This window comes from Aulonocara sp. 'chitande type north' Nkhata Bay, linkage group LG16, assembly GCF_057382095.1.
Source record: "Aulonocara sp. 'chitande type north' Nkhata Bay isolate Kocher_YH1m ecotype deep benthic linkage group LG16, A_spYH_male_GT1.1, whole genome shotgun sequence".
NCBI classification, from domain to species: Eukaryota; Metazoa; Chordata; class Actinopteri; order Cichliformes; family Cichlidae; genus Aulonocara; species Aulonocara sp. 'chitande type north' Nkhata Bay.
Window position 1 is genome coordinate 26,025,524 of NC_141359.1, and position 27,977 is coordinate 26,053,500.

Sequence of the window (27,977 nt, forward strand, 5' to 3'; positions counted from 1 at the left end):
ACAAATAGGCTGTCTGCACTTTCTTCTTAAAATGTAATAAAGAATTAAAAGTAGATGCAAATCTGTAGGCGATGGGACATTATCTTTACTTTCTGTACATGAATACCTCTTAGGATAATTTTTTTAAAAGTATTATTTCTTTTCTCTTCATGCATGCTTTGAAGTATACCAATAATTTATGAGGCCTCAGGTATGTTCAGAGCTTCTCTCAAGTGCTAAGGGCATGCGCACAGCAATCCAAATAGCAGAAGGAGCTTGCGTTAACATGTTAAGCTACCCAGAGAGAATATGTCAGTGACAGGAAATGCAGTATATTCCTTCAGTAGAAAATCGCAATGTCGCTTGAGATCATTTGGTAGTAAGAAAACGAATAATGCACAACAGCAAACAAGGCAAAAAACACTTTATGGGTGAACCCAGAGACATTTCACTAGATATGTAGTGCATCTGCGTTTTTAAAAACACTTCACATAAAAAAAAACATAAAATACATTGACACAACACATGTTATTTTTCAGAAAATTGTTTTAATGTGTTTATTATGAGAAAAACAATGTTGTTTGTATTCAAAAATTGCATGTTTCTTAATTATACCAAGTTATGACTAAAAAGCACTTTATGACAGGATAATGATAACATTATAGGCTTAAATATAAGGCAAAAAAAATTGACACACAATTAGATTGGCATTTGACCCTTATGACAAAAACGCTATTATAAAAGTGCTCAGATAGATAGATAGATAGATAGATAGATAGATAGATAGATAGATAGATAGATAGAGAAACTACTGTATTACAGCAGCATGATAAAGATAATAAAATAATAAAAACAGTACAATCTACAATAAAAAGAAAACTGCCCAATGTAAAAGTACTGCTGGCCCACAGTGAAGGTGCTTTAATGGGATGTAATACAAACAATTTTTACATAAACAGCAATACTAAAAATAATGAAAATAAAAAGTAAGACCGAAATTGTGCAAAGAAGTAGTGCAAATGATATTAATGTTTGACACAGACATCTGTGTGGAATTCTATGTCCTGGTGTTCATCTGGAGAGAGTTGCTGTACTGTTTTATTGAGAATGATGGGAATGATTTCCTGCAGCGTTCTTTATGGCTGCAGGGTTAAATAAGAGGGAAAGGAGCTCTGCTGCTTCTGTAGTGTAGCACGGAGGAAATGAGATGGATTGTTTGTGATGGAGAGCAGTTTGTTCAGTGACCTCCTGTCCCTCACTGGCTCAAATGCCTCCAGATTCTTGCCAATGATGGTTCCAGCCTTGTGGATTAGTTTGTTCATCCTGCTGGCATCTCTGGCACTGATGCTGGCTGCCCAGCAGACAACAGCAAAATAGATGGCACTCGCTCCCACAGACTGGTAGGAGATCTCCAACATCTTTCTGCACACATTAAAGCATCTGAGCTTCCTCGGAAAGTAGAGTCTTCTCATCCCCTCCTTGTACACGGCATCACTGCTGGTCTTCCAGTCCAGAGCAACAGCACCTGGCTTAGTCTCTTTTTGTCTTGTTGACATTCAGAAGGAGGTGATTTCTGTCAGTCTACGCCACAAAGCTCCTCAGACTAAAATTAAACAGATGAGTTTTATTTTGAAATGGCCGACAGGAAACGTGTCTTTATCGTCTCACCTAGCGTTACTGCGTTCCAAGGTAACTTCCTCCTCCTCCAATCCTGGCTTTTTGCCTTCGAAAACGCCGCCGCCGGGGTGCCAGTTGTGAAGCCCAGACAGCGTAGCAAAAATGCGTCTTCGGTTTTACTCTCTCCTAAAAATGAGTACGGAGTGAGTTTGTCACTTTAACAATTATTATATTTGGCTTCTTTTTTTTCTCTGCCGAGTGAAAGACGGGCGTGAATGTTGGCGTCATGTAGCCTCTGCTTTTCAGACTTTGGAAAACAAATCGGGTATTGTCGGTGAATTCTCGGGAGATGGCAGAATAGTTCGACCCGCGCCGGTTACCTAGCCCTCACAGCACTTTGAGGAAAAAAAATACCCCGCGAGGTAAGTTTTTATTATTATTATTATTTATCGTGACGTCTCTAAAATGTCATTTAATCCAGGCTATGCTGGAATATGCGCGCGGACGTTTCGGTAGACGTGGAAAAGTTTGCCGGAGACGGCTTCGTGACGCGCTCCCGTAAGAAACCCGTCTCCCTCTCTCAGCTGCTTTGTAAAATCGTGGCCTGTTTGGTTCTGCAGCCGAGCATATTTTTATCTAACGTGTCTTTCTTGTGACTTTGCAAAAACAAAATAGCCGCTTCTGATAAGCTCCCCGCGCAGCTCGGTGTACCATCAGCTAAGAGACCTTGTCAGATGTGTCTCTTGTTAATGAAAGGATGAGCGCCAGGCTAAAATAACCACAATCTGGTTTTCAACTGCGACTGTGCTGGGTTCTGATTTCTCCTAAGCAGTCGAATCAAGCTCACGACATTGCAAGTAGCTGTGACTCGAAGAGTTTTTGTCATGCAGTCTTTAGGAGGGTCGTTCCAGCTCGATCGTGCCCCATCATCGCCCGCTGAGCACTTTTAACATCACAAACGCAGTCCTGCGGGGCGGGCGGCGCCACCAACACTCATGAACACACAGTATGACTACGAGTGGTTCGGAATTTAATTTTGGGCAAGTTGGAAATATAAAAAAAGCTACTTAAACGTCACTGATAGAGCATCAATTGGATGTGGAATAGATTTAAACCAAACAGAAGATGATATGTGAGAACTACTTGGAGGGACAATCTAATGGAAACCTGGTAGACCCGCTGATGAGAGGGTGCCAACTTCATTAGAAAGGTGTTAATGCTGGCTGAAAACATTCAGAGATAATGGTGCTGATTGCAAGAAGTGTGAATGGGGAACGTCTCACACTTAAGTGCTCTTTCTCAGAATCAACTCATTGTTATAGATCCCACAAAATGACAATCCCACACACTGAGTTTAAATGCCAGGGAAGCCTTTCGAATGTGCACTTTCTGCTTTAGTCGCATCTTTTTAAGTTGGCTGCACTTGATGTGTCTGCGCATGACAATCTGATTGTCACACACACACGAAGCCCGAAGTCTGGCATGGGAGACTATTTGGGCGAGATCCATACTAATCCATCCATCAATTTTCTTAACGGCTTATGCAACTTAGGGTCAGGGGGGTGACATGTTCATTTTTAAAAGGGTGGTTTAAATTGAAAGCCGTCTCCATTCAAAGCTTTTTTGTCACAGTTTCAGGAAAAATCTCCATCTAGCCTGGGCCCTTTAATTGCTGCTACTAGCTGAAGCACACAGACGACTTGTTCACAAATATAATTTTTCTTTTTTTTTTTTCCATATTAGCTGCGTAGAGATGTTCAAATCAGTGAAGGCTTGAAGTGGATAGCGCTTTAGGGTTTTGTGTCTTGGTTAGTGGCAGCGTTAAGTGGCACTTAGTGGCTGTGTGGTTGTGTGATCTGGAGAATGTAACCCCATAGCTGGCCAGTCACTGAGCTGTGGCCTCTTGGCCAGCGCCGGTCATTCTCGAGGCCTGGGCCTCATGGAGTCTGGCTGATAGCGGTCAGATAAAGCGACGTCAGGCTGTCTGGGTGACTGTGTGTAGTTCAACTCTGGGGGTGGGGGTGTCTTGGGGAGCCTGTTCTGTTCATCTGAGGAAATAACTACCAGTCTGATTGTGGCCGTTGTTCCTACCATTTTGGGCCTTTCCTCCCTCTCACCAACTCTTGGTCTGGTTTCAAACAGACTAACGGTAGTAGCTGAATCGTCAGCCAGTTATGTTTATATTTATAGAGCATCTTTGGTGGCCAGCGTGTACATTTTTCAAAAGGTTTCTAAAAGTCCCACATAACTATGTTACTTTTCAGTGGCTTCATTTTTGGTATGCTCACCCCCCAAAACATACCATGCTAACGTGGCAACTGAATAATCTGAAAATGTGTCCTCCGATATTATTTGTTAACTGCTCGCACGCATGCCGAGTAAAGTAATAATCAAGTTGAGGATGACGCGTTATGAAATGAGAGATGCTGAAAGGCAATGCATAGTTTTTCAGAGAGGTAGACTACAGGCTGCAGTGAAATCAGAATTACTGCAAAAACTGCTGAAAAACAATTAGTAATCGAAGTATCACACCGAATACAGACAACCAGAAATTTGGCTTGTGATAGTGAGCTGAGGTTATAACAGTTTTTGTTTTTTAAATTTCCACATAGCAGCTCCCAGGTTCTTTATATATGAATATCTTGGCCCCTACACCAGTGTTTTCCTGTATCTGTTCCTCTTCTGACGACCATAAATCGCCTCATTTGCCCTGCAAGACCGGGCTATTTCAGAAAATATGAAGCGAGGGGTTTGCTTTGAGGGGGGGCAGGCTTCCGATAGCAATCATTTAGTGTGCCCAATAATTTGGCTGTCAGAAGCAGCTGGCAGTTTGGGTTGGAACAATATGCGAGTGGAGTGAGAGAAAAGCTCTGAAACCCTGCGAGAGTCTGTGTGTGTCGGGGGAGGCAGGGGAGTGGCGTGCGTATATGCATATGTGTGTGGAATCAGGTTACACAGTCTGTCATTAACAAGGGAACTGCAGTTATGAGACCAAGATAGACTGCTTCATGTCTGAGGCTCATCGCGTTTCCTTGTAGGTGGCTCTCAAGTTGGAGAAGAAAAGGAGGGAGGAGGGGCGAGGGAGGAAAGTGTGTGTGGATATGTGTGTAAACAGGTGGTAGGTGCAGGCTCAAGGATAGAAAGGGGAAAGAATCTGGCTTGAAGTGCGGTGTCAGACTAGCTACCTTCAGCTTTCTCGCGTCACGATTTGTCTGCATGTGTGACCCGGGCTTGTTTGTCTGTGTGCTGACTTACTCGAAAGTTTGACTAGCAACAGACCTGGCATCAAACGAGGCGGGCGACTGCAGAGAAACGCGGCATGTGGGTTGAATTTGCTTGCGCTCTACGCTTGTGTCCAGCTTTTTAGAAAGGGGCCCTCTGTCTGCAGTGTTATTTTTAGTCAAAAAATCCTTCAGCCTTTTAATAATCATCAGCCTTATGTAGCCTAAACATATCGCGATGAGAAGAGCTGTCTGGGACTTTGAGGCTCTGCAGGACATGGGAAGTTAGAGAGGGGGGAAGAAGAGAATGAGATAAAAGACTCCCTGTGTTTCTGCCAGATTTTTAGTCTTCCTCTGTTTGCTGTTTGGGAGCTCGCTCGTCTCCTCATCTGGTGGCTCTGCGCAGACTTATCGATTCCTCCTGTTCTGTGTTCAAATGTGGATGAAGACCAGTGGAGACAGAGAGAAGAGAGACGAGACGCTGCTGTCTCCTCAGATGCGCACACACACACCTAGATCTGCAGTGCTCACGGCTCCACTCCTCTCTCTCCACAATAACCCCAGACTGCACTGGAGACAGTCTGCAATACACATTTTATGAGCCCTTCACTCGCTTCAGTGCTCTTGTCTTATCGCTCAGCTGTTAGGGGAGAAAGTTATGGCTTTGTTTCAGTCTCTGCTTCTCTCTGATCTCATTCCCGGGCACGGGCTCTTATTTGGTGTGGGCACTTTGTCTGTGAATTGAAAATAATCTACGTTTCATCTCACGTGTCATGGGGTTGTAAACTGAAATGGTGCTGTTATGATGGTAGTGCTCTGCTGTCGTAGTCGATGGGGTTTGCTCGAATTCCCGTCCCCCATGCTTGAGGCAATTGGGCCATTTATAACATTTAGACATTCACTGCTTTTGACATCGAAGTAAGGATCGGCAACATGGCTGATATCAGTGTCACAGTGTAGCAGTATATTTTGCTTCGCACATGTGCCAAATCCATGGCTGCTAATTCTAATGACTATTTTAATTAGCAAATACTTAATCAGGTAACCACGAATGCCCCAGAAATTTCCGTGAACCTAAACAGGAGTAAAAAAACCTGACTAAACAGTGTTACCACATGATCATAAATAACAACTGCAGAGTCATAAATGATAGTACAGAATATCTACTTTCAGAAAATAGTTACATCACATTAATGACTTTATTGTAAAGGATTATTCAAAACGGTTTCCTTGTGCTCAGATTGCCTGAGAAGTCTTTGCTCGTGGAAGGCAGGAAACTCAAAGCCATTAAGGCTCGACTGGCAGGAGGATGTCATGGCCCCGATCAGTCTCTCTGCCGATCACAGATTCATTGTTTTGTTGCAAGCTGTTTACTTAGTGGTTATCACAGTGGTGTGATGAATGTTTTTTCCACGTATGGTTGGTCACTCACTGTGGATTATCTTGTTATCCGTCTGAGTCTTGTCACTCAGCTTTTAGAGCCTTCTCATAGCTTTTGGTAACTGCACTCAATGCTCTTTAGTCTAGTCGCCTGACTTGTTTTACAAGAAACAAAACTGGTGCAATGGGTCCACCTTGATACAAATCAAGGTGTCCTTTTAAGTGAAATATTGCCCCAGGGCGGTAACCTTTATAAGATGGTCATTTGGAGGGAGAATGTTTGTGCATTCCTTTGCTGGCAAACGTGGCTCTGGGCCATAAAGTCTGTTTGAACTGGCTGTTTCAGATGTTTTGATGCTGTGTGAAAATGAATGTCTAATTGCTATGGTGACTATTACGTAGAAGACTCGTTAACAGTGCCATCGCAACGCTGTAAAGCATTTAAGTTTGTCCCACCCCAGACGTCCCATACCACAAAGTCACGATACAGCCATAACATTAGTTTGTGAAGAGATTTATTTAGGGTTTCTTTTTGTCTTTGAAGAAGTTGCACTACATTCTGCGTGTGACAAAAAAGGCAAAGGTTTGGTGATTTTTCCCAATCTTTTCCAGAGTTCATGTGTGAGAATGTAATTTGATACTCATTGTTTACATTGCACTGTACTCTCCTGGTCTTTCTATCATATGTGTTTGACATCTATCTAACATTGCCTCAGGTGTTATGTCTTTTTTTTTTCTTTTCAAATGAATCAAACTTCAGTGAAGTATTATTAGAAATGAAAATGGCTGTTTTTCTTTGTTGTGAAACAAGAAAACATACTTTTCATTCTTTCTTTATTTTTTCCTGTCACACAGCAAATGTTTGTATTGTTGGAAGCGATCTGCTTTATTGATGAAGCATTTATTTACCCGTTTCTCAGCCCACTTCCTCTTTAAAAAGCTACATTGCAATGAGATGGGTATTTGTTTCGTTTAAGTTTCTAATCTTTTATTCCAACTTGAGAATCATTGGAAAAACATAGACCTCCAGCATATACCGCACAAAAGATGGATGTAGCTATGGTGATGTCATGAGGAGTGGCGAGTGTGCAACTCTGCGCTCACTGACTTGTCAATCGTAAGTCATTATCCAGTGAGCGAACTGTGGCTAATCCTCTAAACGGAAAATTATGGCCAAGATTTGCAAAACAGTCTTACTTTTTTTTTATTCACTATGACCTGAAATTAGTGACTGAGTCAGAGGTCAGACAGAGGTCAAGTCAGAAAACAATTTTGTCATAGACTTCTATAGGGCTGGAATTCTTTCTGCAATCGCAGCTATTGCCATCTGCTGGCGTACAGATGAAATGCAGGTTTAAGGCACTTCGGATCTGGAAGCTACGTCCTTATTTTATACTTTCTGTGGTCTACAGTTACAGTTGATTTGATTAAATTAAATTAATGTGAGGATTCACCTTTAGAAAATGATTAAAGTTATTACCTCTCAGGTAAGTGTTGCGATTTGTGCCACAGCTGTGACCCACTGGAGTTGTAGTTTACATCTTCTTTATGTGTTACCATCTTATTTAAAGAACAAAGGGGACAAAGTGGGTCTGTCCCCCGCAGTGTTTAGAACAAATGCCAAGGCTTACAAGTCTATTTCTAAAAAATTGAAACAATACTATATCTTATTAATTCCTCAGTTTTTTCTCCCAAAATGTTTTTGAGACTTTTTGCTTCACAAGGAAAATTGTGTTTGCTTCATAGTAAGATAAGTGGTAAGATGTTGGGTAATGTTTTCAGAGCTTTTGAGGATTGTTTGCTAATTTACCAGCTAATTACATTACAGTAATGTAAAGTTGAAATGTGATTCCCTAAAAAAAAAAATCACTAAACGTAGATAAAAGTGATGTTTTTGGTTTAAATATATGTATTTTTTTAATGTGACTAAGTATATTTTTTTCTCCTGCTAATTCTACCTCTGTTCATTCTTTCTCCTACCCACTGAACACATTTTAAGTAAAAAACAAAACAAAACAACAAAAAACCCCATATTGCTTTAGGCCCTGAGAGGTGGAGGGCGAGATGAGACACAACAGGAAGAAAAGAATAGTTTTTTGATTAAATTTGGTTGAGGTCCAGAATAAAGTGTGGGTGTGAGTGTGTGCATACACCTTAGGTAGCACCATACCCACAGAACAAAAACTCGCTATGCTGTTGCCTACCACAATTAATGTGTGAGTGAAACACTGGGCAAACAGAGGGGGGGGTATTTGCATTTGATTACATTCCTCACATTGTAAAAGAGGCCGGCTGCTGAGATACTGCAAGGCCCTAAGAGATGGAGTTTGGCTGGAGCTAATGGGGCACTGCAGATTCCAGGGGACCTCAGAAGTCCTTTCATCTCCCATTTTGATGAGACCCTCGGAGAAAGAGGAGTGTTTCGAAAGGTTAATTCAATTCAACTCGACTCGATTCAATTCAGTTTTATTTGAACTGAATCAAATTCATGTAGAGGTTCAAAGAGCTTCACAGGCATAAAAACATTAAGAGCTTTGCTTTCCAGTGGCTTTCACACACACATTAGCAGTACAGAGTATTATGATATACGCTGGTCATACAAGGGCGCTGTGGAATGTGAAATTGTGGGCATTTGAAGTTTGGCAATGGCAAAAATGTGTTTTTTATGCAGGTTAGTTCTAAAATAACCGGGCCAGGTTGAGGGCGGTTTTCTCGTAGTCTGTATCATGACAGACATTATGTCAATTTAAGTAATCAGTTTTCACAGCAATATATATTACATAAAATATATAGCTAGCAAGTGGAAAGGTGAGACAACGGGGAAAGGAAGCTGAGTTGGGATTCTCAGTGACCAGGTGATTGTATGACTCGGAGGGAGCAGCCTTAGCTAAAGCCAAAGCTTGCACGTCGGGGACATGCCTCAGCTTTCCCCCAGCTCTAGTTTCTTTCTAGACCCTGGAAGAGAAATCAAACCAAGTACTGATGTTTGAGCATTTAGTGTGCACTCTACTTTTTAAAGTAAATTGATATTTTTGCCTTCTATTCAGTTTGTAAACATTGAATAAAGGAAGTCTGTTTTACACTCATAACCTTCTAAGATTTGAAGTTAAGCTTGTGCATTTATATTACCTTACCTTTAGTCATTCTGAGTGCTTTATTTTTCTAACCCAAGAGTGGTTTAAAACTGAGGTGAGCATGTTGATTTTCCAAGCTGTAGTGCGAATACGAATGTGGGCTGCTGCAAAGAGGACGATTTTTTTTTCGCCCTCAGGTCTGTATTACACCCACATCCACCTAGGAGCGAACCATCTGTGTGTCCCTGATGGCATGCTGGCACTTTGGCTGTCTGGGTGTGGGTCAGCAAAGAGGGACAGGGACACGAACAGCAGGATCTGCATTGCCCTAGTCTCTGCCTGTTTCTTCTCTCGCCACCCTGCAGTTTGCTGCAGTTTCCTCGGTGCCCAGGCTATTTGTGCCATGGTAACTGTGCCAGCCTGCCAGCTCAGACACAGATTCCACCTCTCGTCTCCCTCTTTGCCAGCATGATGACTCAGCAGCTCCTGCAGGGCTTCAGCCTCCTCCCTCCTCAACTTCGGTGATACACCATGCTCATCAGACAAAGTAGTGTTTTGTCATCCTCCTCTTTAGCTGACCTGAATACAAAACAGACCCAAATAATAAAGCGTCCAACTAGATTAATATGTGTCTTGTATCACTTTTAAAATGTCAGCTATAAATTATTGTGGCAATAACATGTTGGCTTTAATCATACTTAATGTCTCGTAAGCAGAAAATTCCTCAAATGGTTAAAATCACAGCTGCCTACAGTGGGAGAAATAATAATTTAATCCTCTGCTGATTTGCATTACAAATCACATTGATTTACATGTCATTGAGTGAAATAAGTATTTGATCCCCCAACCAAAACATTAATTAGTACTTGGTGGAGAAACCTTTGTGGGCAAGCACAGGAGTATGATGTTTCTAGTAGTCGGCCACCAGGTTTGCACAGGTTTTAAAACGGATTTTACAGAAACTCACAAAATCCTTTAGGTTTCTTGGTTACCACTTGGTAACTCAAAGTTTCAGCTCCTTCCACAGACTTTCTAGAGGATTGAAGTCTGGAGACTGGCTAGGCCATTCCCTGACCTTAACAAGGGTATTCTTTAACCAGTCCTTTATTGACTTGGTTGTATGTTATGGGGTCATTGGAAGACCCATCCATGGCCCATCTTCAGTGTTCTGGCTGACGGAATGAGGTTCTCGTCCCAACGTTTATTGTAGCTTTTTGTGTCTATTGGCCCCGTGACGTTTTGAACTTGTCTTGTAACCTTAGCAGAAAAACAGCCCCAAAACATAATGTTTCCACATGTTGTATCTGTGAAGGTTCTCAGTCATCCAGGTCATCGTAGTCTAAGGAGCTTGGAAAGAAAAGTGTCTGGATTTCTTGAAGTTGCTTGAAGACATTTCACGTCTCATCCGAGAAGTCCAGACGCTACGCTTTTGTTTCCACTTGTTCTTTGGGTCATACTCGGCATTTCTCTTCCTCCAAACATGGCGGGTGGAAAGCTTGATTTTTGGTTTCATTTGACCACAGCACTTTCTCCCAAGCATCTCCGAATCATTTAGACCTTTCTTGGCAAACTTAAGATGGTGATGCTGAAAGACTTTTGTCCCTGTTACAACTTAGTGTGTCCTAATATTAATTTTTGGGTTTTCCACCACCTTACTCTTGATTATCCTCACCCCATGAGTCAAGATCTTGCATGGAGCTAAAGATCCAGGCTGATTGGTAGTCATTTTATATTATTTATTATATTTCATTCATAATTGCACCAAGGGTTGTCACCTTCTCACCAAAGTTTTTGCATTTGTTCTGGTAGCCCATTCTAGCCCTTGGACAGCTCTTTGGGCTTGTCCACAGTGGTGGAGAGGTTGGAATGAAAGAAATTGATGCTGTTGATAGATGTGCTTTATACACATCAGGATATGAGATCAGGAGTGTCTGTAGTTGATGGATTGTAATTTGTGTGCCACACGTGTGAATCCAGAATCTGTGGCTGCCAGAATTTTGGGTTCTAAATTCTGGCTCGATTGTAGGGGATCAAATACTTACTGCATTTAATAACATGCAAATCAATTTTATAAATTTTTTTTTTTGTAATGGGTTTTTTCTTGATTTTTTTGGCTGACATTCAGTCTCTCTCCATTAAAAGGAAACTACTAAAAAAATTAGAGACTGTTAATTTCTTTGTAAGTGCGCAAAATTACAAATTCAGCAGGTGATCAAATAATTATATTCCCCACTATGCATGCCTTTTGGTCCAGTTGCACCAGTAACAGCATGTGAGTAGCATGTTTAATTATCTCTATCTAATCACTTTAAGCTCCGCTCAACTTCTTAGAGTAATGCTTATCAAGATGGCCCTCTGGAGTGAGATCACTGGAAAGAGTCTGGGAAGGAATTGTGGCATCATAAAATGGCAGCGGCGACATGCAGGATCACTTTAAAGTTTTTCTAGTAGCGCTCGGCAGCAGTCTACCCTAACATACTTCTCGCTGAGCCATGTCTATTTCAGGTGTTTATCTTAGATTGTACACACAAGGGCTTGTTTGTGTTAAGCTAAATGTAATCTTTTATGTCTGCTCATACAAGGTCGGTACCTACGCAGAGAATCTGAAGCCCTCGTAAAGAACGTCTTTGGTGGAAAAAGTATTTCTATTCTTTACTTTACTGAAAGAAGGAACGTCTCCTCCATTTAGAATGACGGTATTACCACCTGAATGTGCCTCAGAAAATGAAATGCAAAGTTACTGTATAACGAAAGTGCAAGCAGGTCAACCTTTTCTTTATAGCATACTTGAGTCAAATTTTACCACTGGAACAGAGGAGCTCAGAGCATAATAAATGGCATCCAATGCAAACTGACATTTCACTTTCAAGGAAGGCAAAGAGAAGGAATGCACATATAACATTATTTTCCTCAAAGTATTTTAATGCATATCAAAATCAGGGCAGCTTTCTCAAGCTCGTAGCATTTCCCTCTGCCTTATAGTATTGTAAGGCTTATTACAATATTGGCTCCAACCACAATAAGCAACTGGGGAAAATATATCTTAAGTTATAATAAGCATGTGGCGTTCATACCAGTTTCCTATTACATCACAACTTCAGAGGACATAGGAAGAGGGAATTAGAGGAAAGATGGGGGTTGAGACAGAGTGGGGGAATGAGAGCACACCCTTGGCAGGATGTCAGCTCTGTGAGCACACACTACACGACGCTGCCAGAGAATTCAATACGCAGGGGTAGAGGGACGCAACACACACGCATTCACAGTACGACAAAATTGTCTGCTCAGATCAGTTTTGCAGATGCTAGCTCTGCTTCTTTTCCTTCCCTAAGAAAGCCTTCTGAGGTTTCCAATATCATGTCTGGCTCTGTGTTTATGAAGCCCAAGCTGTTAGCTGGGTTTATGATATGCTACCAACTAGCCATGGCCTATTCATAGGTGGGAAACAGTTTACTGTGCTTATGAAACATAAATATTGCTATTAATGCATAAAGTATACTTTGAATTCCTGCATATGCATACTGTACTGTTTGAAACTTGCAGGGACTTCACATTTTAGTCTGAGTTTTTTTAAAACTCAGACTAAAATATTTGCCGTCTATCCAAGAAGCACCCAGTGAGTGCCTCGTTCCTTATAGCTTGTTAAAGACAAAGTGTTTGAGTAGGCGAGATGAACTGAGACAGACATAATTTCATTGCCCCGTGGAGGCTGTTTTGGCAGTAAATATAAACAAAAATGCAGCAAATCATTTGCCTGCACTAATTGATGCCATTAAGCAGAGCCTTGTGACATGCTCTACTTAGTTAATTGAGGTTAGTTATTGATCTGTTCAGTGTTTGAGTCAGCATGTTGTGCTTGATGTTGTCTTTTTTGTTTCTTACCAGTCGTATGAGTCAAAATATCAAGATAACGAGGAACACGCATCTGTTTTATTTGGCCTGGGCCTTTAATTTTTTTTTCCTTCTACACCTCTGCTTATCTCTTTGTCCCGTTTCCTCCGGCTTTCTGACTCCATCACAGCTCTGCCTGTCCCCCCGCTTCACCTACCCCACCCTTCCAACAGCATGGCGCCCTTCTTCTCACTGTCCCTCTGGGCGCTGACACTAGACACCTCCTCGTCTCGCTCCCCCCACAGCCACCTCCCTCCTTTTAGCCTAACTGAGTGTTGCGGCCCACCGTGACCCACATCTCTCTCGCACGCTCGCCCCGTTCTCTGCCCTTCTCTGACCCACTGTCCCCGAGTTGCCCCTGGGCCGTTCCTCCCTTGCCTCCTCATGCCCGCCTGCCCCGTGATCTTCATATCTCCGTTGCTGTTCCCCTCTCCTCTCCGGTCCAAAGGGAGCAGACAGAGCTCCTGATTATCTCTGTGTGGCAGCCTCTGTTTTGTGCTCTGATTAAAGGAGCAGCATGTGGTCTGTGTGTGAGCGGCCTGTGCAGACGCCGCCGTTGGCCTAATGCTAACATTACGTGCTTAATCATTTATGTCTGGGAGACGGGCACAAAAGCTTGGAGGGGTTGGGGTACTTATCAGCGGCGCAGATGCACTGAGGCGCAAACACACATGGTGCCAAGAAAACGTTCCCGGTGTTTGGTATAGCATAAACGGGGCACGCTCTAAGCTACGTGTATGCTCAACACTTGCATATCAGCTTTATAAAATGGTTATTTTGGCGTTTGCAGTGTGAGATAAACAGGTGAACTGTGACAAAAAAAATCTGTCCAAAATGGAAAAAGCCCTACTACTGCACAGCGTATGTGACGGTTCCTACAAATGCATTAAATATTGAACGATTAGACTGTCACCAGGTCTCTAAACGATAGTATTCGGGCACCCACACTGTCCTCCTCTCTTTCTCCTCCTCCTCCTCTTCATGTCTGTCTGCTCCTCTCCCCTCACTGCCAAGCAGCCTGTCCCTCCAACACGCACACACACACACAAACTCACACACTCACGCACCGAGGCAGCCAATAGGAGAGCACCAGTCTCCCCATTGCTTGCCACTCAATGCCTTGTTGCCAGGACAACAGGAAGGCATGAGACCCACTTTACTTGAGCATTTTAAACTTGGTGTTGACTTTTTCCCCCTGAAAACAAGAAAAGGTCTCCCTCTGTAAAATCACTCACTCTAATATTCCTACCTCGATGGGGAAATCCTGCCATTTTCAGTCCGTCTTATGAAGTAGTCCTCTGAAAGGAATTTTCACAAAGATATCACCAGTGTGCTGATACAGAAAGATAAAAATCACAATTTCATAGTTGGAGTGCCACGTACATTTTGTTTTTGTTTTCATTTTTTCCCTCCCCCTCTCCAGGTCTACAATGACGAGTGTGGACATGTTTCTGTTAGTTGTGATCCCACTGGTCCTCCCCTGTTCAAGCTTAGAAGGTAAGTCTCTAATAATAAACCAAAAGGCTGCTTTTTACATCAGGTCTGAACAGGAGCGGTATCGAAAGGGACAGAAAGTTCCTGTCGACAAAACCAGACAGGATCCAATTCGGTGTAGTGTCCGTGCTAGATATCCAGAGAATAAACAATATGTACAGTGCTTGAAAAGTTGTGTTATGGACATCTGAAACACCCCCTCCTCCTGTGAGCTAATTAAAATACGCAGTGTTACTTCTGTTTCTTTCACTGTCCCCCCTCAAGTTTGTTGCATGCATAGAACAAAATTCATGCTGCCCCCCTGTTTCACCACCCCTCCTCAGTCTGTCTGCCTTTCATCTGCTGTCTGTCAGTGTTATTTTAAACTACTGCAGTGGCAGCGGATTACAGTAGAATTTTTTCTTTATTCTGGCAAGCAAAACTTTCTCCCTACATCTTCAGTATGTATTATCGCTACATGCAAACAAGTAGCGAGCATTGATCATTTATTGTGATTGAACATGAAGGGTCATATTTCTGCCCTCATCTACTGTGGGACCTGTGTCTTCTCAGACATAAATCCTGATCTTCTAATTGTTTCCTCTTGCAGGTGAGGGCGGTGTGAGAAATGAATGTTTATGTGACGGATCATCCTGCAGCGGTGGGGACCGATGCTTTGGCCAGGAGTGCTTCAGCTCTCTCGCGGTGATAAACGGGACATCGGTCGTTCGTAAAGGCTGCATTTTGGGGGACGAAGACCGATCCTGGAGCTGCAGATCCACACCAACTCCTCAGCTGGTGGTGAAGTGCTGCTATGGGCATTTGTGTAATATGAACATCTCCCTTAACTTCCCACTAAAAGGTGAGGCATTTGCAAAGAGAATTGTGAAGTTGTCCTGCTTTAAACTCTGCAGAACTTTGAAATCGAATTTCAGGACAACTTTTTCAACGGATTTGGAAGTTGTCTGTGGTAGCTGACTCCTTAGCCCCTTTTTTCAATTACTACCTACTCAACTCGGCTTGACTGGTTTTCCATTACAATCCAGTACTACCTAATGCGTGTTGTTGTCATCATAGCAACATGTCCGATAGACCTGCTGCTCCGTCTTGGCTGGCTTGTCTTGACCTGGCTTTTCGTCAGACTCGGGGATCATGGCATCGTTTTTTGTAGCCATTTCCCTCGTTGCCAGGTTTCAAAAATGGTGGTTTTAATTTTCGTAAACAGCGCTTTCGTGACTCATCAAGTGACGCTACCGACCAGCCAATTCAGTCTCACAACGTCACATTTTAGTACCACCTCGGATTGCTTGGAACCCTGACTGATCAGGTACTAAAAAAGCACCTGGTACCAGGTACTATGACCCAATGGAAAACCTTAAAAACCATGGTGAACCGTGCCGAGTTGATTCAAGTAGGTACTAATGAAAAGAGGGCTCTTGCTAACAGCTGTACTGGTGGAATTCACAGATGGAAACCCAGACGAGAAGTGTTTGGACTGTAACACCACTTTTTTTCCTCTGAACTGGCAACAGTTGACAATGGATGCATTGTGTTTTGGAATTTAGGTCCATTCATCCCATTCTCATGATCCAGCAAAACAACATTTTGGGCATAACTCAAGAATTCGTACACTAATCATGAAAACACACTTCATAAATACCTAATAGGATAAAATAATCAACAAGCAATCGTGCAGGACACAAGATCTTGTGTGCTGTTTCTAGGTTGTAGCTTTTTTTTTTTCGCAGCAATGTGTATATCTGCAGCACTGCCTGCTGTCATGACTACAACTTTGTTTTCTAACATAATCAGCTTTCTGTGCTGTGCGTGCAAACACATACAAAGAATTTTACCTAGAATATGATAGTCTCAGAACAGAAAAAGAAAAAGCTCAGCAAGGTCGAGTCAGATCTCTTGTATTCATCTTTCTCAATACTGTAACTCAGAAAAATGTGCTCAAGTTGTGTATTTCTTTATACATCAAATGCCACTCTTTATCCTAGACCCTCGACTTGACTGACAATAAACACCCTTTGGTGCATAAAATGTAAACATGCATTTAAACTGAAATTTATTAAGTTATACAAGTGCAAAGTTGTAACTCTTGGTTGTTGTTCAAGCTCTGTGCTTCAGCACATTCAATTTCAAGTAAGCTAATGGACTCTGTTAAAGTCTGTTTAATTTCCAGTAGCTTTATGCTATTATTATTAGAGCCGTGTGTGAGATGCAAACCTGTGTGTGAAATTATTCTACAGTATAGCTGCTTAGTTGTTGTGTGCTTTTACAGTTGATAATGACAATGTATTTAAAATCGCAAGCTAGAAAATCAATTGATCTGTCCCATGAACCATGTGCGTGCTTGTCAACAACTAAAATCAAAGATTTAAACAATCTTTTCTGGTCTGTTTGAGTAGGCCTCCTGAATAAGTGTTGTTTCAACAAAATAGTAAAATTTGTTTTATATCAGGAGATGCTAGATTCAAACAGGCAAAACATTTTCTGCTCTCTTTGGTGAATGTCCAGCAAATGGATCTTTTCAACGTGCATGATTCTGATGTGAGTGAATGCCTTTTAATTTAATGGGTTGCTAATGGTATTGGTCTAATGGGTTTCCCCACATATCTATTTCCTCTTATCAGATGTACAACTGTCTGCTGGCAGACCAGTCCTCAGAGACCAAGAGTGTGTATGCGAGGGCGGTGTGTGCGAGCATGGCCATCGCTGCACAGGCCAGCACTGTTTCTCCGCTCTGAAGATGATTGATGGGGCAGCCGTCCAACAGAAGGGCTGCCTGAGGGACGACGAGGAGGGCAAAGCCACCTGTGCCATGCCACCCTCATCGGCCCATGTTGTCAAGTGCTGCCAGGGCCATCTGTGTAACATGAACGTCACTGTGCAAGCCCCAGGGAAAGGTGACTTTGTACACATTGTACAGATTTCTGTTTGCTGCTGTTCCTTCACGGGCCTTATGTAACTTAGGATTGTGCAAAAGTTTCATGGATGATTGGGGTTTTTTTAACCAAAAGATAATCTTAATTCATTGCATTTTTTTAAAAAGTTTTCTTTCTGAATCTTTTGCAGGTACAGTAGTCCAGAGTAAGTCCCTGAGCAAAGAGGAGCATGAGTGCGTGTGCGAGGGTGGTTCATGTGGAGCACAGAATCGCTGCTTGGGCTACCAGTGTTTCTCATCTCTGACAGTCAGCGGCGGCATCATAATGTCCCAAAAAGGCTGCTTTAAGGTCTTAGAACAGAGCACGATGACCTGCAAGACCCCGCCTTCCACAGACCAGATAGTTGACTGCTGCCAGGGACACCTGTGTAATATGAACATAACTGTGGAGCTCCCTGTCAAAGGTACAGCACAATGCTACCCAGAATGCATCACATATCAGATTGTCCAAGATTTGCAAGAACTCTGCTCTCAGTGTTGAACTCTGAACTCTTTTTTTCTTTTTTATCAAATCACTAACCACATTCAAAGTACTACCTAGATGTCTCATATTCAGAGAAGGAGTAGCCGTATGGTTGGTTTATGCTACGGTTTACACTAAGCAACACACATTCATATTCTCCATCATCCTCTACTGAGATGGCTTCAGCTTCAGCTGTGAAATTACCTGCCATGGCTGTTCTGGACTGTTTCTGTTGGCTTGAGTTACACGTCCATGTGGTCACACTCCTGGCATGTCATGAAACAGGAAAAAAAGGGGAGACGGTGGGCAACTGGAGGGAGGTTTTGAATATTATTTAGTCATGGTCCACTTCTCTTCTTTTCTCTCAGTGGCTGTCAGGGCTGGCTGACAAGAGCCCAGAGGGTGAAGCCACCTGGGATTGAAAGAGTCAGGCATCGATACACAGAGCTTTTGTCCTTTTTTATTTCTTTCACCTGTACCTTAGCCTCGACAGTCATGCATTTGATACTACGGCCTACATGACGCATTTAGATCTAATATGCCTTAATCTTATCATCTTGGTTGTGCATTGAAGGGATAGATCAGTTGTGAAAATGATTACATTGTATCCAGCACTTTCCACAAATGGTTAAAATACATATTTACAGTTTATTAATGTCAGTTCATTCTGTATTGTACTAGTAGTACATAGTATTACGCTAATGCTGTTTTGTTATTGAATTTTAGTTTTTCTCAAAAATATCCTAATTTAAGCCCAAAAATTTGAAAAAAGTCTAAATAAATGGGAGTTGGTTTCAAAGTTGGTTCACACGGAACATCTTGAGTTTAAAACAAATAAGTGAGGTGATACATCCCCATCTGTAAAAGCCCACATCTGACCACATTTCGGTGATACCATCCAGCAATACATGTACCATATACCGCTACTACCATACCATACGCATGACATGCATACTTTCCTATATTGCAATCTTCTGTCTTTTGAATTCTCACAAATGCAGATAATCATGAAATAAATTTTTTTTTTATGTAACATTTTGCAGCTGAATGCATTTCGCCATGTGTGTTTGATTCAAATATAGTGAGCCCCTAGAAAGTGTTGCTAGTTATGTGTATTTGGAAGAAGGAGTTCATTATGCAAGTTGAGAAAAGGGGATCATTGTCAGTGCTGGAAGCAGAGCCGAGCAGTCTTTTTCCTTGGAATGTTTGGAAAGTGTGAATGGTGGTCAGTTCCTCAGGATGGCCTCTGCTGACTTGATGAGCTCTACTATGTGTGCATATGAGTGAACACTCTTGTCTGTGGATATTCTTTATGCACCTTCACACCCACCCCGACTTGTTTCTTCAGGAAGCCTGCAGAGTGCTGCAATCCTCTGTTTTGTGTATGGTTGAATCCTCAACCTGTGTGGTCCAAGACCGCTCCCTCATTGTGTCTGATCCTGACGCTCAATGAACACTCTCCAGTGTCGTTTACTGCAAGCGACCAATACCAACTCTAGATTTAAAAAAAGAAAAAAGAAGCTAGATTTAATTTGATTATGTTCTAAAACCATCTAACAGGATGACCTGATAGTGACACTGTAAATTTTTTCTGTCCCCTTAACAGCTGATGAGCAATCCAGCTACAGTGTGACCACACTAGCTGTTGTCATCGTGGCACCCATCATTGTCCTCATCATCCTCTCTGCTGTCGCTATCCTGGTGTTCAGACGGATCCACCACAACCAAATGGAGAGGCTAACCTCCCGAGATGCTGAATATGGAACTATTGATGGCCTTATAGCTTCTAATGTGGGGGAGAGCACTCTAGCGGTGAGTAGTCGATGGCACAAAGGTGGCTACCTTCATAACGCACCTGAAAAACCAATTTTATTAGCAGCTCAAGGAATAGTATAATGCACTAGTTTGTTTGATATAAAGCCTAATCAAATTCCAGTCTTTTATTTGCACCCATTACTTTCCCTTTGTATGATGCCAGGTATGATGCACAGTTTCTACTGCAGACTTGCACTGTAACAGAGATCCAATAACAGAGATGTGTGATTCCTATCCTCTAATTATGTGTTGTATTACCTTGAGGGGTTCCTGTGATGATTTTTAAACACTGTTGGATTAGTGGGGACTTTTACCTTCCCTTTGTACGCATTTCCACTATTTACAGGATAAAAGAGTTGCATCAGCTTCATAAACAGAATTCAATCTTGTGATTAAGCCGTGATGCGATGGCACTGCAATTATAGTCTCCTTCTCCTGCCATGAGTTAAACCTGTAAAACTCCCATGTTTGCCATTTGATAAAAAAGTACTCATGTTTTTAGTAATTTGAATGAAATTATAGCTTGATAGTGTCTAAACATAGCCTTATGTAGTTTCCGCTTTAAGTATGCAAGAGTGGTGTTAAGTTCCTTATCATAGAGCAGGAGTAATCCTCTGTGCGGATGTCTAGTGGACATGCAAAAAGTGAGGACAACTACTCATCTGTGGTGTCCGCAGCTGTCAGCATGCATGTCTGCAAGTGTGTGTCATCCCAGCCTTGGTTTACTGGCTGTTTGGGTCGATTTGAGCTAGATCAGTCTCCGAATATGGTTAAATTGAACTGTGCAGACTGTTGCTCTGGACTTTCTTTCTTACTTTTAAGAACCGTTTGTTCTCGAGGAAAGAAAAGTTAAAGCAGTTGTACACTAGATGCATATGTATGAATTTTGTGGCTGAATGTGTGGGTGGTGCCATTGCTCCTCCCAGTTTTTTTCCCCCAGTCGGTTAGAGGGAATGTCTTTTGCTATTTCTTTTCTCTCCACTCATGCATGGATTGTGAGTTTTCTGCGGTTTTGAAGCCCGCTAAACTAATCCAGAATTTAGGTGGAGTCCTGTGGTTAGCATTTAGTCTGAAAGACAACCCAGCACATTCATTGGCTCACACACTGTGTAATCATGTTCAGCATAAACTGAGTCCAATTGGTGCCTTAACTAAATACTTGGTTGTTACCGTGCGTTTTACCATTCAGTAATCTTTCAAGAGTTGTTCTCTTTTGATAAACACGTCTAAACTTGTGGTCTAAACTTTTGAAATTCCAGATTATCTGATTTATTTTTGCAGCACCACGAGAAAGATTATTATGAACAATGGCATGCTTGTGGAAAGTGTTTGTCCCTCGGTAGCTGCTGCCTAGACTTGCTCTCTGGTTCTAATGATATTGCAACGTACTGATCACATTCTGCTGCTTAACAGCCCGGCCCAAAGATGCACTCCTAAAAACAATCCTCCTGCACCAAAGAGAGGGGTTTAAACTCTCTACAGAGCAACTCATCATTCATTTTACGGCCTCTGCCTTGCATTCCTGTGTTGTGATTCCAAATTGTCTCTCAGGCAGCTCTTGCATTATGCATTTGTTTATCTGAGGCATCACTCCCCTCTATTTTCAATCCTCATTCTCCCCTCCTAGTTAGTCATTTGTTTTGCTCAGCTGCTGCTGACTATGTTGCTGTGCACTGCCCTCCTGTGTTAGCGCTGGGATGCTGCACGTCTTGCAGATGAGATAAAAATAAAAGGCTTAGCAGCATTGCGCCTGTTTTGGAGTCTGGCCCTTGGATTAGATAAAATCTTCAGCACCCACACCAGTCACCAGGGAGGGGGTGGTACTTCTGTTATTTACTCAGCAGGGGGCACTCTGCAACACTAGCACAGAAACACACACACACACCCACCCACACACATTATCTTGGTACACACAGCTTGGCCCCCTCCATCCCATGTGGGTGCCACATCAAAGACAGCCTGCTTGTTATTAATCTCCATCGGAGTCCCAGATGCTCCATATTTCACCATTTTTAGGCTTGAGCCACAGGATTCTTTTGGGACTGAGCTTTTCATTCATATAGATCACATGCAAATTTATCCACAGACGCACAAATAAATTCATAAGCTCTTTTTCTCAATTTAATTTTTTTTTTCTCTTTCCCAGGATTTGCTAGATCATTCCTGCACTTCAGGAAGTGGCTCAGGACTCCCTTTCCTTGTTCAGAGAACTGTTGCACGGCAAATCACACTAAATGAGTGTGTGGGTAGGTGTCCTGTCAAAAGCTGTATTCCTATTTGCAATAGCACAGTTGGGGAAACAAAAAATCTGCCTCCTCTTTTCATTTTAAGGTGACACGGTAACTGAGCAGACTAAACGTCCTCCAAAGAAATGTTGAGATGTAAAGGGTACTCCATCACTCAGATTAAGCATAGGGGCAACTTTACAGCTTTGGCAGCACAGATTGTGACGCGACAGACCTGCAGCCATGTATATTGCGTGCTTATATACCGACCAGCAACAACATTAAAAGCACTGATTTGTGAGGTAAATAACATTGCTGCTCTCGTCAGAAATTTGCTGGGAAAACACAGTTCCTGGCATTCATTTGGATGTTACTTTGACACTTACCACCCACTTAAATATTGTTCTTGAGCACCCCCAACTGGGAATCAACACTCACCAAAAGCAGCATCCTCCTCCTGCAGCATAATCTGCCTCACCACAGTTTAAACTGCAGAAACCGACAGAGTCCAAAGTGCTACCCTGCTTTTAAACTTTCTAGAACCCAGTATAATCGAGCATCTATAAGAGCAGTCTTGTCAAGAAGGCCCATCCTGCAACCAACAGGAACCAGAGGTTATAGTGCTAATGTCCCAGTGCCCAACAACACAAGACACACCCTGAAAGCCTCTGGTTTTAATTTTGTTGTCGATGGGTGTATACCAGATTACAGTACTTTAGAATCTCATGTTTGATATATATTAAGGTAGAGCTGATCATTAATATAGCTAGTACAGTAATTTACAACATTTCATGTAGTATTTTACAGTCTGATAAGTCTACAAATAGAAGTTCCTGGTTCATATTTAACTTTTCATATCTTGAAAAAGGTGTAAGACTAAAAAGTCCTGTGTGAGCATTCAAAACATGAAATTCAGGAACTTCCAAATCTTCAGATAAATCATCAAGAGAATAAAAATATGAATTTGAAATTGGTTGCAAAACAGACGAGCAGTGTGAGCTTATCGTGAAAGTGGGCCAGAGTGAATGTGCAACAGTTCAGCAGTGAAGTCCCCAGAGCCACAATTGCAATTCAGTCTTGAGATTGTTTTATGATAAGTGTCAGTGACAATGCTGGCAAGAGTCAGCATATTTTCAGGAAAACAAATTGCCACAATGTGTTGTGGCAATTTGTTTTTATGAAAAGGTACTCATGTTGAAAGTCACTTGTGTTGAAATGACTTCCCTAACCCTGCGTCACTCTAAACCATTTTTTTATTACAGTTATGACTATATTAATTGGTTTTTGGCCACTGGGGGGCAGTATAATAAGCTGTCAAATATAGTAAGCCTACAAAGTTATGGCTACTAATAAAATATAAATATAAATAATTTAAGGACATTAGCATTCAAAGTACACTTTCTTTTTTTGCCCTGATACATATTATTTCAAATAATCACTTTCCCTTTAGATTATCTTGTTTACGATCTTTTAACAGGTAATTGTTTGTAGCTGTTTAATATTACACTTTTTAATATTACACTATCCATTCAGTATCTTGATAAGTTAAAAAGCTGCAGAGATGTTTATGCTATAACAAATATAATGAATCTTCATTGTTGCCACAAAAATGATTAGTGCAGGTTTGAATGTTACACACAATGGAGTCCATCAAGTGTGCTCGTAGTAAATTTAGTGGAATATGAACTGTGTGTGTGTGTGTGTGTGTGTGTGTGTGTGTGTGTGTGTGTGTGTGTGTGTGTGTGTGTGTGTGTGTGTGTGTGTGTGTGTGTGTGTGTGTGTGTGTGTGTGTGTGTGTACCGATTCATAATTTTTCTTTTTACTTGTCAGGCAAGGGCCGTTATGGTGAAGTGTGGAGGGGCCAGTGGCAGGGAGAGAATGTTGCTGTTAAAATTTTCTCCTCTCGAGATGAAAAGTCTTGGTTCAGAGAGACTGAAATCTACAACACTGTGCTGCTGAGACATGAAAACATCTTGGGTATGCAACCTTTAATAAATGATCAGGTTTAGTGAGCTCTGATATGCACTGAAGGACACAACAACCATTAAAGTTGATATCATATCAAGCTGTCACTCTTAGGTGCAATGCATGAAAACTATATAGGTAGTGTGTTGTATAAGGATGTATAAGGATCAATGCATGCTAATTTCTCCTTGGTTGCATGTTTACATTTCTGTTGATGAGCAATATTTAATTTCATATCTCTCCACGTAGGCTTCATCGGTTCAGACATGACCTCAAGGAACTCCAGCACCCAGCTGTGGCTCATCACTCACTTTCACGAGATGGGCTCCTTGTACGATTACCTTCAGCTCAACACCCTCGACGCAACCAGCTGCCTCCGGATGGCGCTCTCCATTGCGAGCGGTCTGGCGCATTTACATGTCGAGATCTTTGGCACTCATGGCAAGCCAGCTATTGCCCACCGAGACCTGAAGAGCAAAAACATATTGGTGAAAAAGAATGGACAGTGCAGCATTGCTGATCTCGGTGAGAATAGTGTGCACGTGTGTTTGTGTTAACACAGCAGGGGTCCACAACGGTGCAATGACACGCATGGCAGGCAGATGTCGCAACAATTCATAAACATGATTCTTTATGGAAAAACTTTGAAGGATACAATTAGCAATGTCTTTGCTTCGAGTTTTGGCTTCTTCGCTTCCTATATGGCAGAGCAGGTCAGCCACTAATCAGAAGGTCGGTGGTTCGATCCCAGGCTGCCTCGCCTCTGTCAGTGTGCCCAAGGGCGGCTGTGGCTACAATGTAGCTTGCCATCACCAGTGTGTGAATGTGTGTGTAAATGGGTGAATGACTGAATGTAGTGTAAAGCGCTTTGGGGTCCTTAGGGACTGAGTAAAGCGCTATACAAATGCAGGCCATATATCAGTGCTGATGTGGCAGTATTCCTTGAAGGGCGACAGTCAGGAGATTACTGCAGCGGCTACATGCGCCTTAACGGCAAAAATTTAAAAAACAAAAGTGACTGTTAAAGATATTACTGGTGAATCGTGAAGGCGGGGCCCCTAAGCTGACTACAAAATGTAGACCATCATTTGCAAAGCTGTGTGTAGGGTCTATAATATTCACAGAATAATGGAGCGTCTCGGTTTTAGTATTTTATTCAGTGCAATCATTAATACGGCTTCGATAAAAGCAGATCTGAGCTGATGCACGTGAAGATTAGCTGAAGAGGTTAATTGAAGGTTACAATTTATTCATTGCGTTAGAGACGTATTCGCTTCATGGTCGCTCAATTTGCATCTGTCTGTTTAGCCGCATTAGTTATTTCGAAAAAATATCCTCTTCCAGGTGTATTGCTTTGCCCTTAACCGAAAACACATTTTGAGGACCTTGGTTCACTTTATCTAATGCATCAATGTTCCGTTTGCAGATGCTTGAATAACATCTAATTCGGGGACAAGCCATAACCTGGCGACAGGCTTGACATGTTTACAGGCTCGATTTAATAAATTCTGCTCCGAATGACGCATTTTGCTGTCCTTACAAACATGGTAGCTGCTGTTTGTCTCCTAAGTGAGTTGTTGTTGGGTTGGAGTACATCCTGTTTGGGCGAACAGGGCCACGCATGGTGAACAAATAGCCTTCCAATCGACTGATTTAAAAGATGAGTGTCGGAAAACTTGGTCTCCTCTTCACTCCAGTATCTGTATTAGTTATTGTTGCCTCACTTGGATGATGACTTAATTAAAAATATTTACTAATTACCTCCTTCAGAGAGTTAAAGTATTTTCTCTTTTAATCTCATTGATTACATGTGTATAAGAGGCGATTTTAAAGTGTTCTTTTGTTTCCATTTAAGGTCTGGCTGTCATGCATTTTCAAGACACAAACGAGTTAGACGTGGGGAACAACCCTAAAGTTGGAACAAAGCGCTACATGGCCCCTGAAGTGCTCGATGACTCCATCCAGATGGATTGCTTTGAGTCCTACAAGAGAGTGGACATTTGGGCCCTGGGCCTCGTCCTGTGGGAGATCGCCAGGAGGACAGTCAGTAATGGTCAGTACATGTTTTACACAACACTGTCCTGTTGGATTCAGCTCTGACCTGTTGTGATTACGTCACTAAGGCACAAGGCCATCTGTTAATCTTGGATGGGTGTAGTAGAAACTATAAGAACAGCTGCAAATATTATGTACGCGATCAGAAAATTGGGCATGGCATATTTGTGCTGTTTGCAAAGATACTGCATTGAGGTGGCTGTAGTCAGGTCTTTCTTCAGAAACAAAACAAGTCATGGCTTCAGCTTGGACTGAGTAAAAGCTTTTTATATATTGATTTAAAGATGTAGCCTTGATACACTTTCTGTGAACTAAAACCCACTTCTTATCTTCACTGTTAAAGGGGCTTTAAGCAGGATTTAAGATATTGAGTGGACATCTCAGTCAGCAATCATTGTAATATATATTTTTATACTTTACACTCTTAAACTGTGCGATCTCCGAAGTAAGCTGTTCTTCTTTGTCTTCTTCTTGTAGGAATTGTAGAAGATTACAAGCCCCCTTTTCATGACGTGGTCCCAAATGATCCGAGCTTTGAAGATATGAGGAAGGTTGTGTGTGTGGATCAGCAGAGACCCAACATCCCAAACAGATGGTTTTCAGACCCAGTAAGTAATGTTACTTTTGTCAGAAATACACAAATGAAGTAAAATCCAGAGTTTTTAGTGTTTACATCAGGCACATTGATCGATTTCCATTTTTCCTCTTTTTTAGACTTTAACCTCCATGGCTAAACTCATGAAGGAATGCTGGTACCAGAATCCGTCAGCCAGATTAACGGCGCTGCGCATCAAAAAGACTCTCACAAAGATCGACAACTCTCTGGATAAAATAAAAACAGACATTTGAGCCTTCCCCGAGAAGACGAAGCAGGCATGTACTGAGGGCCACTGAAGATGTCCGGAGGATGGACCACCTTAGAGAAAAATCTCAAAAGATAAATGACTCAATAATTTCAGTGCCCTTATAGTGGCACAGACTTATATTTATTTTAAAACATTTGAGGGACATATTTTGGCATCCAAAGATGGCTTACCAGGCATTTCCGAGACTGCCGATGGTCTTAGAAATGGGAAAATATCTATTTCAACTTTTATCATAGGAGCTTGACTATTAGAAATGTTCTTCAAGGAAGAAACTTACCAGGGCATTTGAGTAGGGTTGCTTGTTTTTAGAAGAGCAGATTTTGTTTGAAAACCTTTTTTAGCTTGGAAAATGTCTGAACGCGGTCATTTCTTTATCTCTTTAATTGTACTGTGTTGTTCTTTTGCATTACGGTCGATCCATTTGGAAAAGATGTCAACTCGCCGGTTGAACTTGCCTAGTCAGTCAGCAAACTTTGTAACACAGTAAACATGTCGAGGTGTGTCTCACTTTGTGTCCAGTACCACTGTTTACAATGCTGTCAGAACAAGTTTCTTGGGATTTTGTTCAGTTCTGTAACATTTAGTTGTACAGTCAAGTCAGTGGCACCATCCTTTTCCCGATATCGTCCAACTACAAGGTACTCTGTTGCAAACCTTTTGTATATCATCATTAACTTTACATTGAATTATTATTTTTTATCTTGTTTTGCTTCTTCAGCTTTACAGAGACATATGCTAAAAGAACAAATACAATATCTGCTAGATGATGCTGAACTGTATTCCTCCAGAGGCCTGTAAGTAAGCCTGTAAAGCCTGTATATTGTCTTAACGCGTGCATTGTCGTCTTAATGCGTGCATTGTCAAAGTAACTGAAGTCAAACTTCAGCGTTTTTTAATTTCTTTAACATTTTATATCAATTAGTTATTTTTTTTATTAATTAAAATGTGGAAAAAAAGAAGTAAATTACATCTGACTGGTGTCTTGATACTGTGTCGAAGTGTG

The 27,977-nt window shown here is 41.8% G+C and overlaps 1 protein-coding gene across 2 annotated transcripts; it reads left to right on the forward strand.

Annotated features, from left to right (window-relative positions):
* Positions 1-1,598: 1,598 nt before the first annotated feature.
* Positions 1,599-27,943, forward strand: LOC147311672 (activin receptor type-1-like). 2 transcript variants are annotated; one of them, XM_086267859.1, is made up of 13 exons: positions 1,771-1,792; positions 1,903-2,018; positions 14,586-14,659; positions 15,246-15,497; positions 17,275-17,547; positions 17,717-17,989; positions 19,655-19,860; positions 22,010-22,109; positions 23,919-24,065; positions 24,303-24,578; positions 25,909-26,106; positions 26,586-26,716; positions 26,823-27,943. In XM_086267859.1, the coding sequence occupies exons 3-13, from the start codon at positions 14,593-14,595 to the stop codon at positions 26,955-26,957; spliced, it is 2,058 nt and encodes a 685-aa protein (XP_086123985.1). In that variant the 5' UTR covers positions 1,771-1,792; positions 1,903-2,018; positions 14,586-14,592; the 3' UTR covers positions 26,958-27,943. The 2 variants fall into 2 exon arrangements, with proteins under 2 accessions (XP_086123986.1, XP_086123985.1); XM_086267860.1 differs by lacking the exon at positions 1,903-2,018 and having other exon boundaries at positions 1,599-1,792.
* Positions 27,944-27,977: the final 34 nt, after the last annotated feature.

What these genes read in the sequence shown, in the direction of transcription:
- LOC147311672 (XM_086267860.1), top strand. Translation starts at nt 1,614, where the DNA reads ATGGCCGACAGGAAACGTGTCTTTATCGTCTCACCTAGCGTTACTGCG. An exon ending in CCCCTGTTCAAGCTTAGAAG is followed by an intron (nt 14,660 to 15,245) that starts GTAAGTCTCTAA and finishes TTCCTCTTGCAG; the next exon opens with GTGAGGGCGGTGTGAGAAAT. An exon ending in CACACTAAATGAGTGTGTGG is followed by an intron (nt 22,110 to 23,918) that starts GTAGGTGTCCTG and finishes TTTACTTGTCAG; the next exon opens with GCAAGGGCCGTTATGGTGAA.